General features: G+C 35.8%; 1 protein-coding gene across 2 annotated transcripts in view; it reads right to left on the minus strand.

Moving 5' to 3' along the window:
• Positions 1-1,389: 1,389 nt before the first annotated feature.
• Positions 1,390-17,219, minus strand: part of AGL (amylo-alpha-1, 6-glucosidase, 4-alpha-glucanotransferase) — a 73,193-nt gene continuing 57,363 nt past the window's right edge. Inside the window, exons 28-35 of one of the 2 annotated variants that reach the window (XR_004032714.1) lie at positions 14,906-15,041; positions 12,922-13,034; positions 11,690-11,901; positions 9,927-10,024; positions 8,909-8,996; positions 8,675-8,808; positions 6,185-6,329; positions 3,792-3,870 (exon numbers count right to left, since the gene is read on the minus strand). Coding sequence is in view for 1 of the 2 variants with exons in the window: in XM_003260103.4 (XP_003260151.1) it covers positions 3,753-3,870; positions 8,675-8,808; positions 8,909-8,996; positions 9,927-10,024; positions 11,690-11,901; positions 12,922-13,034; positions 14,906-15,041 (899 nt within the window). In the remaining variant the exon portion in view is untranslated. Of the gene's footprint in view, positions 3,871-6,184; positions 6,330-8,674; positions 8,809-8,908; positions 8,997-9,926; positions 10,025-11,689; positions 11,902-12,921; positions 13,035-14,905; positions 15,042-17,219 lie in introns of both variants that reach the window. The other variant, XM_003260103.4, reaches the window with a different exon arrangement.

Raw genomic sequence — 17,219 nt, forward strand, 5'->3', positions numbered from 1 at the left:
TTAACAATTTGGAAAAAAAGCCTAAGTAATGTCTCACCTCATACCAGATGCACTTATAAAAAAATAAAACTGGAAGGAAATAGAAACAATAGTTATTATTGAGACTGATGTAAATTTTGAAGAGACAGTAGAGGTTACAAAGGTGGAGGCAAGTGCTGAAAGATCTGATTAAAGAAAAAAGCTGGCCAGAAATAGTCACACCTATAATCAGCACTTTGGGAGGCTGAGGTGGGATGAGGTGGGAGGATTGCTTGAGCCCAGGAGGTTGAGACCAGCCAAGACAACACAGCGTGGACCCCCATCTCTACAAAAAAAGAAATGCAAAAGTTAGGTGGGTGCAGTAGTTGCATGCCTGTCCTCCTAGCTACTTGGGATGCTGAGGTGGGAGGGCAGTTTGAGCCCAGGAGGTTGAGGCTGTAATGAGCTGTCTGTCATAAGGCTTGGGCAGCAAAGCAAGACTCTTTAAAAAAACAAAAACAAAAAAAACCCCTGCTCTAACCAAAATAACTACAGCCAGAATGACAAAGTATTAGCACTGCTCTATAATTCAAGGCCCATACAAATTGGGGGGGGTTGGGGGAGGGAACCAACAACTACTAAGCAAACTCCATGACTTTATTATATTGGCACATGGAGGTTCTATGTAAGTAATTTTGGCAAGTTTGCTGTGGTAGTTACAGGTTTGGATTTTTAGGTTAATATCTTTTATCTGAAGATGAAGATATGCATATCTGCAGTAAAAAAAACAATAGTAACTAAGGCAAAGACCAAATTGTTCAACTTTGGTCATTAGATGCTTTTCTATAAATATGTATATTATTCAGTATATAATGAAAAGTAAAAAAATTTTGGCTACTTTAGGAGGCATGTATATATGTCTTCTGGCCTGTAGTGTTTACTGTTAGTAAGTTGATCAAAGGTAAATAAAAAATTCACACTTGAGTAAAAGGTTTCAAGAAGTACCAGGAAAGTGCACAGCTTATTTTTATTTATTTAAAAAAAAATTTTTATTTTTCCAGGAGGCCCATTGTCACCAGAATTGTATAGTTTCTAACAGATTTATACATTGGAAGTTGATTTTGCTCCTAATTTCAACATGCCTAATGAAATAAATAATCAAAACAGTCTAAAATTCGTCCTCCTCTCTGCCTCCTGCAAAAAGGTAAGCACCTAAAGTAGGCAAGCACTGAAAAAATGGCTCTGGTCAGCACTGACAAATTAATTGCCTCTAGGAGGCTGAGGCAGGAGGATCACTTGAGGCCAGGAGGCTGAGACCAACCTAGGGAACATAGTGTAGAATCCTGTCTCTATAAAATAAAAAATAAGTAAAAAAAAAAAAAATCAGCTGGGCGCAATGACTATGAATGAAAGCAAAATATACACCTTTAGAAAATATTTTTATTTTCTTAACACACAGAGGTAACAATGACATTTGCCCACTAGACACAGTAGTTCAAGACATATCAGAAATGGATCACAATTCACATGTTACAATATTCATAAACATGATCAGTCTCATGTTTTCCCAATTATCTTTGAAAACTTTCTAAAATACCACAGCATACTAAACTGGCAAATTCATTTATCATGTTAAAGAGTAATTTTGATTTTGATTAGTGAAAAACCAAGGCATAGTCCATTGTTGAAATATAATATAATACTACCTTATCCAGCATCACTCAAGTATGAAGCATTCTACCTAAACGTTCTTTAGTCAAATGACACCTGTTAAAAATCTAATTCTGTATTTTAACTACCATAGAGGAAATAATGTTTAACATGCCTTCTTAAACTTTAAAATATACCATGCAGAATATAACAATGTTCTTTCATTAATCTTCCTCATTAGAAATATGAACCACTTAGTTTTCTAGTGTAACACAATATCCTAAAAGTTTACCAACGTGGGTATCTGCCTTACTAGAGATAACCCCAAATGGCTACATTAAAAAAATTGTGAACTTTTAATTTTTTTGGTCACATTTAACTGTCAGTGATTACTTCTTGCTTTGATTAAATATGCTGGTTTTCTGTTACCTTTCTTACCTCCCTTAATATCAAAGTTAGGCTACAGCAACAAAACTACATAAACCTTTGATGAACTAATGGTTCTCTCAAGGACAGTCATTCCTTTTACCCACACAGTTTAGAGAAGGTTATATATTGAACAAGGAAGGAAATGAAGAAGAAAGGGAGATTTGGAAACCAATGTATTTATAGATAGTGGTCTCAGATTACTGTCACAACTGTCCTTAAATTTGTAGGATTTAATCTGTTTTAGTTTTGGAAACCAGAAAACTAAGCTAGTTAAAACTATTTCTAAAGCAAGGTCAGCTTTGAAGAAGAGCAGGCAGATAATCTTAAAGTAAATTACATGAGCTTTCAAGCATGGGTATTTGACATCTGAAGAATTTATCAATTTTTGCTGCCCAGATGTTTTAGTTTGCTGGTTTTCTTCTTTAATTTCTTAGTCATAGTTAAGGTTTTGGGTATGTAACCTGTAAACTAACTAAAAAAATGCTACTTTAAAAGTAGCATTACTTTAAAATACCATTATTTTATTAGCTATAAATGAGCCACTGAATATTATATAGCAATGAAAGAATTCTTGCAACTACTTTCTTCCAACTGAATGCATAATGATTTAACTGTTTTCTTAAGAAAACAGTAAAAAATGGTACAAAATTCTATCTAGGAAATAAGTTCTATGAAAAAACGTTAACTCATATAAATGTTAAAACCTTTTTCCTTTTGTGACTTTAAGATTTTTAAGGTATCTTAAAATAAGTTATCATGAAAAACTTCCAGTGATTTTATTGAATTTAAGATATCTACTGAATTCATATCCATATTTTTATTAAGATTCTTCTCAATGTTAAACTTGTCAATGTAGGTTTTGAGTTAATAGAAAACCAGTATCTACTATGATCTAGCAATAGATTTTTGAACATGACTAAAGATAGTTGAGTTTTAGAAAACTAATATAACATTTTTTCTTTAAAGTTCTAGAAATATGACCAACAATTTCCATTTTGAAAATGTAAGCTATCTTATAAAACTAGAACTCAATATTAATTTTACAAAACTGTTTTTAGGAAATAAATTTCCCAATGCTTTGCATATTTCCTTACATAAGTAAATCATATAAAATATACTGTTGGCATTCATTACACAAAAATTAATACATCAGTGAAAAAATGAAAGCATAGTTTGAACATCTGTGCTCCATTTAGGAACATATATTGTAGATGGAAACTTCTATCATTCACCATTTATTAAATATTTATTAAATGCAGTGAGCATTGTATTAAGAATACTACAGTAAGTGGTAATAACATTAATGAACCACAGTGTATTCAGTATGTATTGTTACTGAAGATTATATATACCACAATTAAAAGCTATCTTTTCATTTCTTTCATTATTATATTTTCATATTTTATTTTCATTTCTGTACAAATAGAAGATGACATGATTTTTCCTTTTCAAACTCTGGATTTCTAGGCATTTGAATAATTCTTACTGAACTCAAACACATTTCACTGGCAATGATCTTTCTTTCTGATTCAAATTGAAATCTACCTCTGTACATTAAAAAAAAAATCAATGCTTTTACAATCTTACCTGATTGAGCATCAATATTATAATAAATGAGATTTTTAAAATGACTTGAGCCTGTGCATATAAGGCATTTACATGATGACCTTGCATCCTATAATACAAGTAATTGCATACTTAATATCTGTAATCAATTATAAATCATAAAGTGTCTCAAGAATAGTAGCAATTGACCAGGCTTGTGTTTCACAGCTGAAAGGACAGTATTGGGCATTCTCATTGGTCAGTTCTGGAAGTCCTTTCCAAGGGGATCTGAATGAAAGAAAAGACATTTTACAAAGACATAATTTAATACATATTAACCAAATAGGCAAGACCTGGTGATTTTTGCCTTCTAGTGTAGAAAATAATCATATGTAGTCATTTGCTACAAAATAAAACAATATCCTAAAGACATACAAATGAATTCAGACTGAAATTATTCTTTGACATTCCATCTTTGGAATTTGAGACTTTTAAATACAAGGAATCCCTTTATGTATTAAAAACAGAAGAAACTACCATTACAAGCTACATATAAATATAGAAATAAATACCCTCTCAGGCATAATTTTGTTTATGAGACTCAAATTGTAATTATGCAGATGTGTTATGTGTGATCTTGATAAAACTGTAAAACTAAAACTAATGAAGAAACACTAAGAACTATGATTGGGGGGGAAAACGGCATTCCAGAGTACTTTCTACTTAAAGAAAAAAATGCCAATTAATTTCTCTTTCTACTGAATAATAAACTTACTATTTATTATGCATTTATGTTCTAATACTAACTGCTTTTATGTATATTATCTCATTTAATGTTCACAGTAACCCTATAAGGTAGGTACCATAAGTATTCCTATCTACAGAGAGGTAAGAGAGATTTATAGAGGTTAAATAACTTGTTCCAGCCCTCCTTATCAGAACACAGTTATGTTAGCACATCAAATTTATTGTTAATTTCAATGTAATCCCTTAAAAATGAAACACAAATTTAAAAAGTACAGAAATCTGTAATGTTTCATTTTTGAAGTTGGGTTGTGGGAACATATTTGTTTCATTATTATGGTTTGTAACTCAGGGCTATATTATATACACGCTTCAGTGGGCATCAAATATTTCATAGTAAAAATGGGAAAAAATAATCTCATTAGGTAAAATAGGGTATTTTGGATAATAACTAATATCAGCTAGGTACCATATTTAAAAAACTGTCCTAGAATCATGGAAAATATAGAAAATGTATGTTTCCAAGTATTCAAGCTACATCAGAGTAAAATGCCAAATGACTGAAGCTGGATACCTGGGCATCTGTAATGTGTTGAATTATATCTCCACAGAATTTGTATGTTGAAGTCCTAGCCCCCAGTACCTCAGAATGTGAACCTGTTTGGAAAGCGGGTCGCCGCAGATATAATTAGTTAAGATAATGCCACATGAAGATTGGAGTTTTGCTGCCACAAGCCACAGGATTATCAGCAGCTGGGAGAGAGGGCTGGACGAGACCTTTCCCTAATGCCTTCAGAGGGAGCATGGCTCTGCCCATGCCTTGATTTTTCAGATTTCTGGCCTCCAGAGCTGTGAGACAATATTCTGCTGTTTAACAATTTCTATTATTTAAGTCACTCAGTTTGTAGTGCTCTGTTATTGCAGCTCTAGCAAACTAACAGACACCAAAATTAAAAAACAAAATAAGGTTACAAAACCATGAATATGCTGCCCATAATTAGACTTGGACACTAGGACATGGAATGTATCCATACAAATATAAGGAAGTCCCCTTTCCCTTGCTTTCCTGAAAAATTCATCCTGAAGTCATTAGGTGGGACAGAGCAAGGTAGGTGACCACAAATGGAGAGGAAAGGGTAATAGGCAGTATGGAGCAGGATGTTAAGGGTCCAAGAGGTATGAAGAGGGAGTTCACCAAGGGTGAGAGTGGCCCAGAGTGGGTAGTTAGAACCCAAGTGGTGCCAGGAGGGCTCCACACATAGAGGTGGCTTAGTGTGGGGTATCAGGCCCAAGGTGGGTGAGCAGACTCTATGTGGTGGTGATAGCCCAATGTGGGAAGTAGGTTATTCATTGTTGGAAAAGGCAATTACAAATATAGAAAGGGAGAAAAATAGAATTAAACACTGAGCAATAGACTGGAACTGGTGTAAACTCAGGTTTTCAATACACATAGACAGGATACATTGAGATCAAGATAAGTGTGTATGTATTTACCTATGTTTATGTATTATTATATATTCCCTAGCCCTATCTACCGGGGGGCAGTAGTAATCAATACACCATGTCCTCAGATCTGGCTTCTAAATAACATTTTTCACTATAAAGAACAAGGGCTCCTTAGAGAATTGCCCAATTCCAGGCTGGGGTAGTGAAAGCAAAAGATGAGTGTTGAAAACCTTCCTGGGCCAGAAAGCAAGGAAGGACTTCCATATGTGACAAACAGGAAGTAGTATGGACAGAATTTCCCTCCTGTCTGATACAACTGAAGAATTGGACATTAAGACATTAGACATTAGGCAACAAATAGTGATCCTTGAGGAATGAGAAACAAATGAAGCAAACCCTATGATTACCATACCTTACTGCCTTGAGAGTTTCCAGGATTTGGCACAGAGAGGGGGAGCACAGGTGGAGCCTGGCAGACATCCTTGAGTTGAACTGAGAATCCGGGAACACTACAAAGCAGCTACAATTTGCAGGATAGAGTACTAGAGAGGAGGGAGCTGTACAAAGAGAGAACTCTGAAGATATGCAGAGGGTCCCACTCAAGTATCTGTAGTGTACCAACCAGCAAATTCACAAGAGGAAACTACCAAAGAACAAGGAAAGAACCATCCGAAAGGATGAGAAGAAGCAGTACGTAGCACTCATACAGCGTCGGGGAACACCTGCTTGTTCCCACCAGCCAGACTTGAAAATGTCATAATTTTCTAAATACAGGGTAGAGAACACAGATGGGTCTTGATTCACTAATGGAGAATAATTATTCCTAGAACAAATGCTTTTCTGGTCAGGTCTAACAAGCTTAAAATCAAGACCAGAGAGGATCAAACTGTTTCCAAGTAATTTCACTGCATTCCAAAACAAAGTTCAAAAACATTTACAGAAACACCAAAAATCTAGCACCCAACAAGGTAAAATTCACATATGGTATCTAATAAAAAAATAACCAGGCAACTGGCTGGGTGTGGTGGCTCATGCTTGTAATCTCAGCACTTCAGGAGGCCGAGGTGGGAGGACTGCTTGAGCCTAGGAGTTTGAGACCAGCCTGGGCAAGACAGCAAGACCCCTGTCTCTCCAAAAATCAAAAAACAAAAACTACCAGGCAAAGAAGCAGGGTGATATGACCCATAATAAAGAGAACAATCACAAGCAAAAGCAATCCAGAAATGAATTAGCAGACAAGGATATGAAAAGAGTCACTGTAATCATATTCCATATGTTCAAAACATTAAGCGGAGACATGGAAGATATAAAAACGACCCACAGAAAACTTTGAGAAATGAAAACTACAATGTGTGAAATGAAAAACACCAGCATGGATGTGATGGTAGGTTAGACATAAAAATGATAGCAGATTCCTATCAAAACAATGTAACCACCTTAAAGTATGAAAGAGACAAAAGCTTAACTTTGAATTGTATACATAGTGAAAATATCTTTAAAATAAAGGCAAAACACAGATGTTTTACACTTACAAGAACTGAAAGAATTCATCATGAGGAGGCAAACACTACAAGACATGATGGAGAAAGTCCTTCGGGTAGAAGGAAAATGATACAAGATGGAGATACAGAACATCATAAACATAAGAGCACTGAAAATGGCAACTGTAAGAGTAATTAGACTTTTTAATATATTATTTAAAGATCATTAAAGCATAACTGACTGCCTAAACAAAAGTAGTAACCATGTAGTGTGGGGGTAACATAGGTAAAAGCAAAATGGATGATGATAACAGCACACAGGCCGGAAGGGGAAAAATAAAACTATACTATTTTAAGGTTCTTTATACCTTACTTGAAGTGGTATATCACTGGAAGGTAAACTATAAAGACATATACTATAAACCTAAAGCAACCATTTTAAATAAACAAGAATTACATATAATTAGCCAACAAAGGAGATTAAAATGAAATAATAAATATTCAATGCAAAAGAAGCACAAAAAGAGGAAAAAGCAAACAAAGGACAGAATAAACAGACAACGAACATTTAAATCTCACAATTTCAGCAATCACCTTAAGTGTAAATGGTCTAAATATTCCAAAAGCAGAAACTGTCATGCTACACAAGAGCAAGGCCCGATTACATGCTACTATGTACAAGAAATCCACTTTAAATACAAAGACATAAGTAGGTTAAAAGGATGGTAAAATCTGTACCATGGTGACAACCAAACAAAACAAACCAGCAGTGGCTCTATTAATATGAAACACACAGAAGTCCCTTATGTGCTTGTAAGAAAGGAGATAAAATTTGTGCTGTTTATTCATAATCTGAGGAATAGAATATAGATATACTTCTGTATAATCTAAAATTTGAGAAATTAAGATACCCTCTGAATTTATACTCTTATAAAGATATGTAACTCTGACACTGTCTATTTGCTAATAATTAGGACAAGGAAGTGAAAAATGGTGTTTGAAATAACAGGCAAAAGACCAACTCTGATATTTTAACTATAATGAAAGCATTTCTGAAAACTATTTCTTGATATATCTTTAAATCAATTAACTCAAAAGGCCCATGCTGAGTACCTTCAGTTTTTATATTTATCCTGTGCTAACCATATCCAAAAACATCAGGGAAATTTTAAAAATCAAAGACTATTCCACATGTATAAATCACACAATATCAAGACCTCAACTTAAAATAAATAACAACCCAAAATAAGAGAAAGTGAAAATTATATAACAGAATTTGTCATGTTAAAGAATAAAGGCTTCACTTTTCATTGGGATACCTAGGGCATACAGAAATCAATTCTAAGAAACTGTAATTTAACTAATAGCTAATAAACTGACTAAACACTAGTTATGGAAATTACATGCTCCTGATGACTTACCTCTCAAGATGAACATAATGTCGGGAAAGAACATTTTTAACCAAAACTATAGTCTTTGCAGTAGTCTCCGGGCCCATCAATCTGGAAAAATATAATTTTGCACGAAGAAAATACCCAATAGGCCACAGCCACTCCTAAAAAAGATTATTTAAAAGAAAAAAAAAACCATAAATACCTATAAATTACTTGAAAAATAATTTAAACTGAAACTCAGAAGATAAATGAAATTCTTACAGGTCCTTGGTGATAATTGAAACCTTTAGCAAGATTGTAGTTGTCATTGTCTAATGCATTGTCATAAATTCCACAGTAAACCATATCACTGCAAAATGATTGAAATTTAAGTTAAATAAAAGATGATCAGATATTATATAGAAAGCATTAGAAAAATTTCAATAACAAAGGTAAGAGAAATAATCAATTATTTTGTCTTCTAATCTACAGAATAAGCTCAGCATTAGTACATCATCCATCCAACCTTAAATTAGTACATACTGAGTTCACAGGACTTTAATCATGTGTTAAAAATGATTAACAAATACTGGTTAATATAAAAAATGTAAAATATTCTGGTATCTTGCCTTAAAGAAGTTAGCCTGGCACTAAATATGGCTTGGTTTAAAGTCAACTATTTCCTAGGCCTCGAATATACTGAAGCCTATCTAATAATTGAAATATACATAGAACAATTTGAATTAATAAAAATTAAAGACATGGTTTTATTAATTATAGATTGGAAAGGTGGTTTTTAAGCTTCTTCATAAAATTATTTTAAAATTAAAATTGGCCTATTATCAGATTACAAATAGCAACTGAATATACATATTGCTTTATTATAATACACAGAACTTATAACACAGTTATCTATACTCCATTTGTTACTTTTCTTTTTTTGGAGAGCTGGTCACAAGAGTAAGCTTTAATTGTGGGTTCTGGTGTGTGTGTGCGTGTGTGTGTTTTAATACAGTGGCTCATTCTGTCAAGTAGGCTGGAGTGCAGTGGCGCCATCATGGCTCACTACAGCCTTGATCTCCTGGGCTCAAGTGATACTCCTGCCTTAGCCTCCTGAGTAGCTAGGACTACAGGTGTACACAATCTCTCCCAGCTAATTTTTTTTTTTAACTTTTATTTTTGTAGAGATGGCATCTCCTTTTGTTGCCCTGGCAAAAAAAAAAAAAATTATGGTTGATGTCAATGTATTTGGATTAAATATAATATCAACAACATTCTTAACACTTATATTCCAACTTACTCTGGATCTAAAGTTTTCATGCCAAGGGGACCAAGCAATTTTTTTTCTGCAATCTCCAAAGCTTTCCATGCTTTTTCTGTAGTAAAGAGCTCAGGGGCCTAGTGAATGCCAAAAACAAATATATAAATTTTTAAGATCACAGAAGAATTAGTTCCTACCCACAGAAACTATTCGTAAACTTGAAAAAATTACTTAAAATACCGTGAGGGTCAGAATTCGAGTGTAGATGCCTAAACAGATCTAATCCTATGAGGCTGACTTAGAAGGACTGTTTGTAGCTGTAGAAGTTAGGAAAGCTTTTAGAGGTGATTATTTCTCTGTGTCACCTCAAGAAAGTTACTCAGCTCTAAAAGGAGGTTGCTACAGCTACACTGAAGGCAGAACACACTTTTATTTTAACCCCTTTGGAGACGGGGTCTCGCTCTGTCACCAGGCTGGGGCGCAGTGGCGAGATCAGAGCTCAGTGCAGCCTCAATCTCCTGGGCTTAAGCAATCATCCTGCCTTAGTCTCTTGAGCAGCTGGGACTACAGGTGTGTACCACCACACATGGCTAATATTTTTTTAAAATTTTTGTGGAGATGAAGTCTCACTATGTTGCCCAGGCTGATCTTGAACTCCTGAGCTCAAACAATCCTCCCACCTCAGCCTCCCAAAGTGTTGGAATTACAGGTGTGAGCCACTGAACCCAGACAGCACACACTTAAATTTATGCAATTCATTCTTCAGCAGATTTATAATAGAGCTTTAAGTACACCTGATACCCATTTTTTGCTTCTGGGGCCATAAATAAATACAGAACTTTTACTCCAATAGCATGAGTAAATTTACTTGAGATACAGAGAAAGAAGAGAGAAAGCATTGTTGACCAAGAATATGCATTAATTTTAATGGTTAAATAAAATCAAGTCCACACTGAACCAAAGCTACCTTTGTGTACTTTTACACTTTTCATTCTACTATAATTTATAGTAGTAGGTTTGGTACTCTTTTTGACAATGTGAAAACAGCTGGCCAGGCATAGAAGAACACATACCTTCTCTATTTTACTTCCTTGTAGTTTATTTTTAGACTAAAGTATGGATTAAAAAAAGGAGAGTCTAGAATTCTTTGCTAGACAAAACTAATTGCAGCAATGCAACAAAGAAAACAGAATGTTAACTGAAGATATCCACTTTAGTTCACTAGTTCAGGGCTTTCCAACTAGTGTGCTGAGGCACTGGTTATAGCACAGGTGTGTAGGATACAGAGACCCTCAGCTTTCAGGGTAGCTGGGTGGGGCCTGGGGCTAACTGAAGTAGTAGGATCTAGCACAAACAGCCTACTCCATGTAACCTATTGTGCTATACAAATATCATTTTCTTTTCTTTTTTTTTTTAAATATGGAGGTGGGGCTTCATTATGATATCCAGGCTGGTCTCAAACTCCTGGGCTCAAGTGATCCTCCTGCCTCAGTCCCCAAAGTGTGTGAGCCACTGCATCTGGCCACAAATATCACCTTCTATGTGTGCTCTGAATGTGAAAAACTCTAGGAAGCACTTCATTAGTCATCATCTATTATTTTCTGTTTTTGGATACTGAATGTTACAGGTTAAAAGTGATATGCATAATACTTGATTAAATAGAAAAGACTATTTAGAACTAGCTAGTAAGCAATATACTACTTTTTAGCAATTAAGTGAATTTGAAAACAAATGGGAATAAAGAACTAAGCAAACTCTAGCACATCATTTTTTGAAATGTTTTTACAAACGAAATCACCTACCACAACCATTGCTATGGTAAAATTAGGCCTGAGCTGATAGTCACACCAAGGACTTGAAGCTCCATAACTATCTTTGTATATGCCACGTTTGTGAACCAGATTTGGATGCTTTTCATTTAAATCTGAAGGGTCTTCTGAAACATAAAATAGCTTTTCAAAGTTGTCTTGTATTTTTCTGTTCCACTCATCATATGAGACCTTTACAGCCTTTCCTGAAAAATGACATAAGACATGGTAGTTTTAATCATTCAAAACAATTCACACATCTAGTTACAGACAAATAGTAATATTTAGTTTATTTTTATCTACTACAAGGCAATAAATTATCCACTTTTGGAAAATGTGGCCAGTCTGAATTGAGATGTGTTATAAATGTAAAATATAAGCTGGATTATGAAGATGTAGCACCACCCAAAAAGAATGTAAAATAGCTCATGAATAATTTTATATTGATTATATGTTGAAACAATATCTTATACACATACAGTGAGTTAAGTAAAATGTCTTTTTTTTTTTTTTTTTTTTTTTTTTTTAAAGACAGGGTCTGGCATTGTCCACCCAAGCTGGAGTGCAGTAGTAGAACTTGGCTCACCACAACCTCCACTTCCTGGGCTCAAGCGATCCTCCCACCTCAGCCTCTCAAGTAGCTGGGACTACAGGCTCACATAACCACATCCTGCTAATTTTTGTATTTCTTGTAGACATGGGGTTTCATGTTGCCCAGCATGGTCTCAAACTCCTGAGCTCAAGTGATCTGCCTGCCTTGGCCTCCCAAAGTGTGGAGATTACAGGCATGAGCCACTGCACCTGGCTGATTTAATAAAATATCTTGTAATCAATTTCACCTGTTTCTTTTTACTTTTTAAAATGTGGGTACTATAAAATTTAAAATTATGTATGTGGTTCACATTATTTTGGACAGCACTATTCTAGAAAAAGACATGTAAAGATTGCAAAATTGCTCACAGAAATGCAACTTGCTCAGTCACACTGAGGAAAAAGACAAGCACAATAAAGGCAATAGCTATGTTGCTTTCTTATCTCAGTTCAAAGTTGCTAAAAATATGGTTCAAATACAATTGTTACAGTTTTCACACTAGTAAATTAATTTTCTTTCTTCTTAATTTTAAGGGTTTTCCGATATTAGCTGATAGAATCAAATGATGATTACACAGGTTGAGAATATACATAGTACATTTGAAAGTTCTTTGTAAATAAAATAACCAGCTTACCATGTCTTTTTACTGTGACTTCATGATAAGGGAAAATATTTTTTTTGGATAATTCCAGCAACCAGCGAACAGCAGATTTACTCAGGCCCACAATTTCCACAGCAGACCCATCTCTAAAATTAAAAAACGTATTTTTATTCTCTAAGTTGGAGTCCTTTAAGTACTATTTAAAGGGCATTCAGTAAACAGTTGTAATGAATCATATAACATATTATGAAAACTATTAAAAAATCCTTACTCTATAGGAATTTGTACTATATCGTAAAGATTTTTACCTCTCACTGTTTTGCCATTGTCTATCATCCTCGCATATTTTTTTAAAAATTCTATGATGTAGAATGGGAATTGTGGAATAAAAGAAGATGGCAGTTGGAAAAGGTAGGAGTAAGGAATCTGAATATTGGGATCAGGTACTAGAGAAAAGATAGCAAACATGAAAAATAGGGCTGGAGAAAGTGAGGGAAGGCAGACATATTAATTTGAAACTCATTTTTAAGAAAAATAAAAGGGAAGTACAAGGATCTAATGTACCAAAATAAATAGATTTTTAAAAAATTAGTAAAGCATGTAAAGATGGCAACTTATTTATTATTTTTTGTAGAGATGGGGCCTCACTATGTTGTCCAAGCTGGTTTCGAACTCCTGGGTTCAAGCTATCCTCCCACCTCAACCTCCCAACCTCCCAAAGTGTTGAGATTACAGGTGTCAGCTACCACACCCAGTCCACAACTATTAAATTTTTTGGACAATTCTTACTGAAGATAAAATTTAGAATAAGACGCCAAGTGCGGTGGCTCATTTCTGTAATCCCAGCACTTTGGGAGGCTGAGGCGGGTGGATCATTTAAGGCCAAAAGTTTGAGATCAGCCTGGCCAACATAGTGAAATCTCATCTCCACTAAAAATACAAAAATCAGCCTGTGTGGTAGTGTGTGCCTGTAGTCCCAGGTACTTGGGAGGCTGAGACAGGAGAATTGCTTGAATCTGGGAGGCAGAGGCTGCAGTGAGCCATGACTGTGCTACTGCAGTACAGCCTGGGCAACAGAGTGAGGCTCTCTCTCTCAAAAACAAAAAAAAATTAGAATAAGAAAATAACTTTTCAGCTTAATACAGTATCAGAAGCTATTTTAATAGACATTACTTAATGGGTACAAAATACGTTATTTGGGTGATAGTAATATTAAAAGCGATTTTAATAGCTTCTGATGATGTATTTAGCATTTGAAATCATAAAAACTTCTTAAATGACAAACACTAGGAAAAAAGATTTTAAAAATTAGGAGGAAAAAAGGTTCAGAAAGTGAAAGAATTTCATAAAAGACAGAACAGTTGGTTGTTTTCCATGTTTGCAAATAGATGGGCATAATGAAATGTTTACATCAATAAGCAGTTCAGGTTACGAAAATGTCTTAACCCCTGGGATAATGAATCATAAATCTTTCCTTTGAGGTGCTTGTAGAGAATCAACCCATAAGCACTTACAGAAAAGAACAGATAGTGGCCAGGCGTGGTGGCTCACGCTTGTAATCCCAGCACTTTGGGAGGCCGAGGCGGGTGGATCACAAGGTCAGGAGATCGAGACCAGGGTGAAACACCGTCTCTACTAAAAATACAAAAAATTAGCCGGGCGTGGTAGCGGGCGCCTGTAGTCCCAGCTACTCGGAGAGGCTGAGGCAGGAGAATGGCGGGAACCCGGGAGGCGGAGCTTGCAGTGAGCCGAGATTGCGCCACTGCACTCCAGCCTGGGTGACAGAGTGAGACTCCGTCTCAAAAAAAAAGAGAGAAAAGAAAAGAACAGATAGTATTACTTGATAACATATCAAGAGGATTGTGTGCATGTATAATGGGGAGATGAAGGGAGGAAGGCAGGGAAATTTTGATTGACTTAATGTAAAGAGTTCATAGTTAACAGAATAAAAGATTCCACAAATATGTGCTTTTTTAAAAAAGGGTATAATTACACAGCACTATAAAATTAACACTACCTTGGTGTGGCTGGGATTCCTCTGTTTCTAGCTCTGTCACTTTCTCCCATTTTATCCATCCATGTGCCGCAATTGAAACGATTTCCTCCATAAACAAATCCTGTTTCTTCATCAACTCCTGCAGTTATATTAAAACCTAAAAAACAAAATATGTATAAAATAAAATTTTATAAGTATTATATATAGTATATACAAATATTTTAAAACATTTACAAAATTTTAAATATAATAAACTAGGACAACCACTCTGAAGCTCAGTTTGGTGGTATCTTATTATTTTGTATCCAAAATATACAAAGCACAAAGTTGGAGATATGCATATTCTACCACATAGGAATTTCATTTCTATGTATATTCTAGAGAAACCTTTATGTGCACATGGAGATGTATATGAGGATATTCACTGCCACATTGCTTGCATTCACAAAAAATAACTGCTCAATACAGGAATGGATAAACACTGTAGTTTATTCATACAATGGGAAACCCTCTATACCATTTGAAATTAATGAACTGGATTTACATGTATCAAAATGGAGCTAAATAAAGTATGTACATGGACATAGAATGTGGAATAATAGATACCAGAGACTCAGAAGGGTGAGATGAGAGTGACAGATGAGAAATTACTTAATGGGTACGATGTACATTATTTTGGTGATGGTTACACTAAAAGCCCAGACTTCACCCTTATCCAATATATCCATGCAACAAAACTGCCCTTGTACCCCTTAAATTTATATAAAAAAGATAAATCTCCAAAACAAAATGATTGAATAAAACAAGTTGCAAAAGGACATATATAGTAAGATAACTTTTTTGTAAAAGTTTAATCATAGCTGGGCGCGGTGGCTCACGCTTGTAATCCCAGCACTTTGGGAGGCCGAGGCAGGCGGATCACGAGGTCAGGAGATGGAGACCAGGGTGAAGCCCCATCTCTACTAAAAATACAAAAAAAAAAAAAAAATTAGCCAGGCGTGGTGGCGGGCGCCTGTAGTCCCAGCTACTCGGAGAGGCTGAGGCAGGAGAATGGCGTGAACCCGGGAGGCGGAGCTTGCAGTGAGCCGAGATTGCGCCACTGCACTCCAGCCTGGGTGACAGAGCGAGACTCCATCTCAAAAAAAAAAAAAAAAAGTTTAATCATAGATAATACTGGTATATCTAATATCTGTGTATAATCTCAAAAATTATTGATTATAGTATATATTACAGTACACTGAATATATGCTACATAATATATAGCATAAGTAATTTACACATACTCAAACACACATAAGTACAGAAAGTACAAAAACTTCTGGTATGAAAAAGGGGAGAAGACTCATTTTTCCCTGATCTTCCTCTCTTAAGTATAATGAAAATCCCTGAGCGTAATACAGTGGACTATCATAAGAGGACTCTAAAAGTGAGGAAGGCAGATTGACTAGGAACCTCAAGACTTGAGGAATGTCATAGTGGTGAGTTCCCTGGTTTTTTGTTTTTTTTTTTTAATTCTCCATATATACCAGTCTGGGTGAGATGTAAACTTGGAAAAGCAAACTGCAACCTCCAACAGGTAATGACAAAAAGTTCCAAGAAAAACCAATTGACTGTAGCCAAATGAAAAGGAAAGAGGGACCCTAACCAGACAGAAACTTTTATGACAACATCCGCCCTATGCCAGCAAACACCATGGATTTCTCCCTGGAATGTTAGTGGAGACTGAGTGGAAGCCTGGACTCCTATCCCCTACCTGGGGGTAGCAGATGGCTTAAGGCAGTGCTCCCCTTCCTCAGCAGCGTGGTACCTGCAGACACCACGAGGGGAATCTGGGGAGTCTGAACTTCCACACCCAACCTGGCAGTAGTAGGTGGCCTTGAGGTGGCAGCAGGCAGCCCAGGGTGTTTCCCACCCCTGCTGCATGATGTTAGCACAAACTGGGTGGGAAGTATGGACTTCTACCCCCAGTGGAAGCAGGTCGTTAGGGACAGTGCTCCCCTCTCCTGACAGCATGCTGTCAGCAGAGACTGAGTGGAGAGTCTGGATTTCCATGCCCTGCCCAGCAGTGATGGGGTGCCCCTCACACTCCCAACTAGAGATTTCAGGGAAGATCTGAAGAGGAGGAAGCTGCAAAAACCATGCTTTAAAGCTGTATAGGAAGTCCTGGGCAGGCTCTGACCAATCTACATGTGAAACAGATGAGAATTAACACACCCAAAGGTTTGAGAAGTAAATTACAGTGTGGAATTCCACTCAGGTTTCCTGGGTGGCCTCCTGATAGCCCATGAATGAAATAGACCAGAATAACCTTGCTAAATATTAAATTGTTACTGAA

The sequence above is a fragment of the Nomascus leucogenys genome, chromosome 12 (genome assembly GCF_006542625.1).
Source record: "Nomascus leucogenys isolate Asia chromosome 12, Asia_NLE_v1, whole genome shotgun sequence".
Lineage (NCBI taxonomy): Eukaryota > Metazoa > Chordata > Mammalia > Primates > Hylobatidae > Nomascus > Nomascus leucogenys.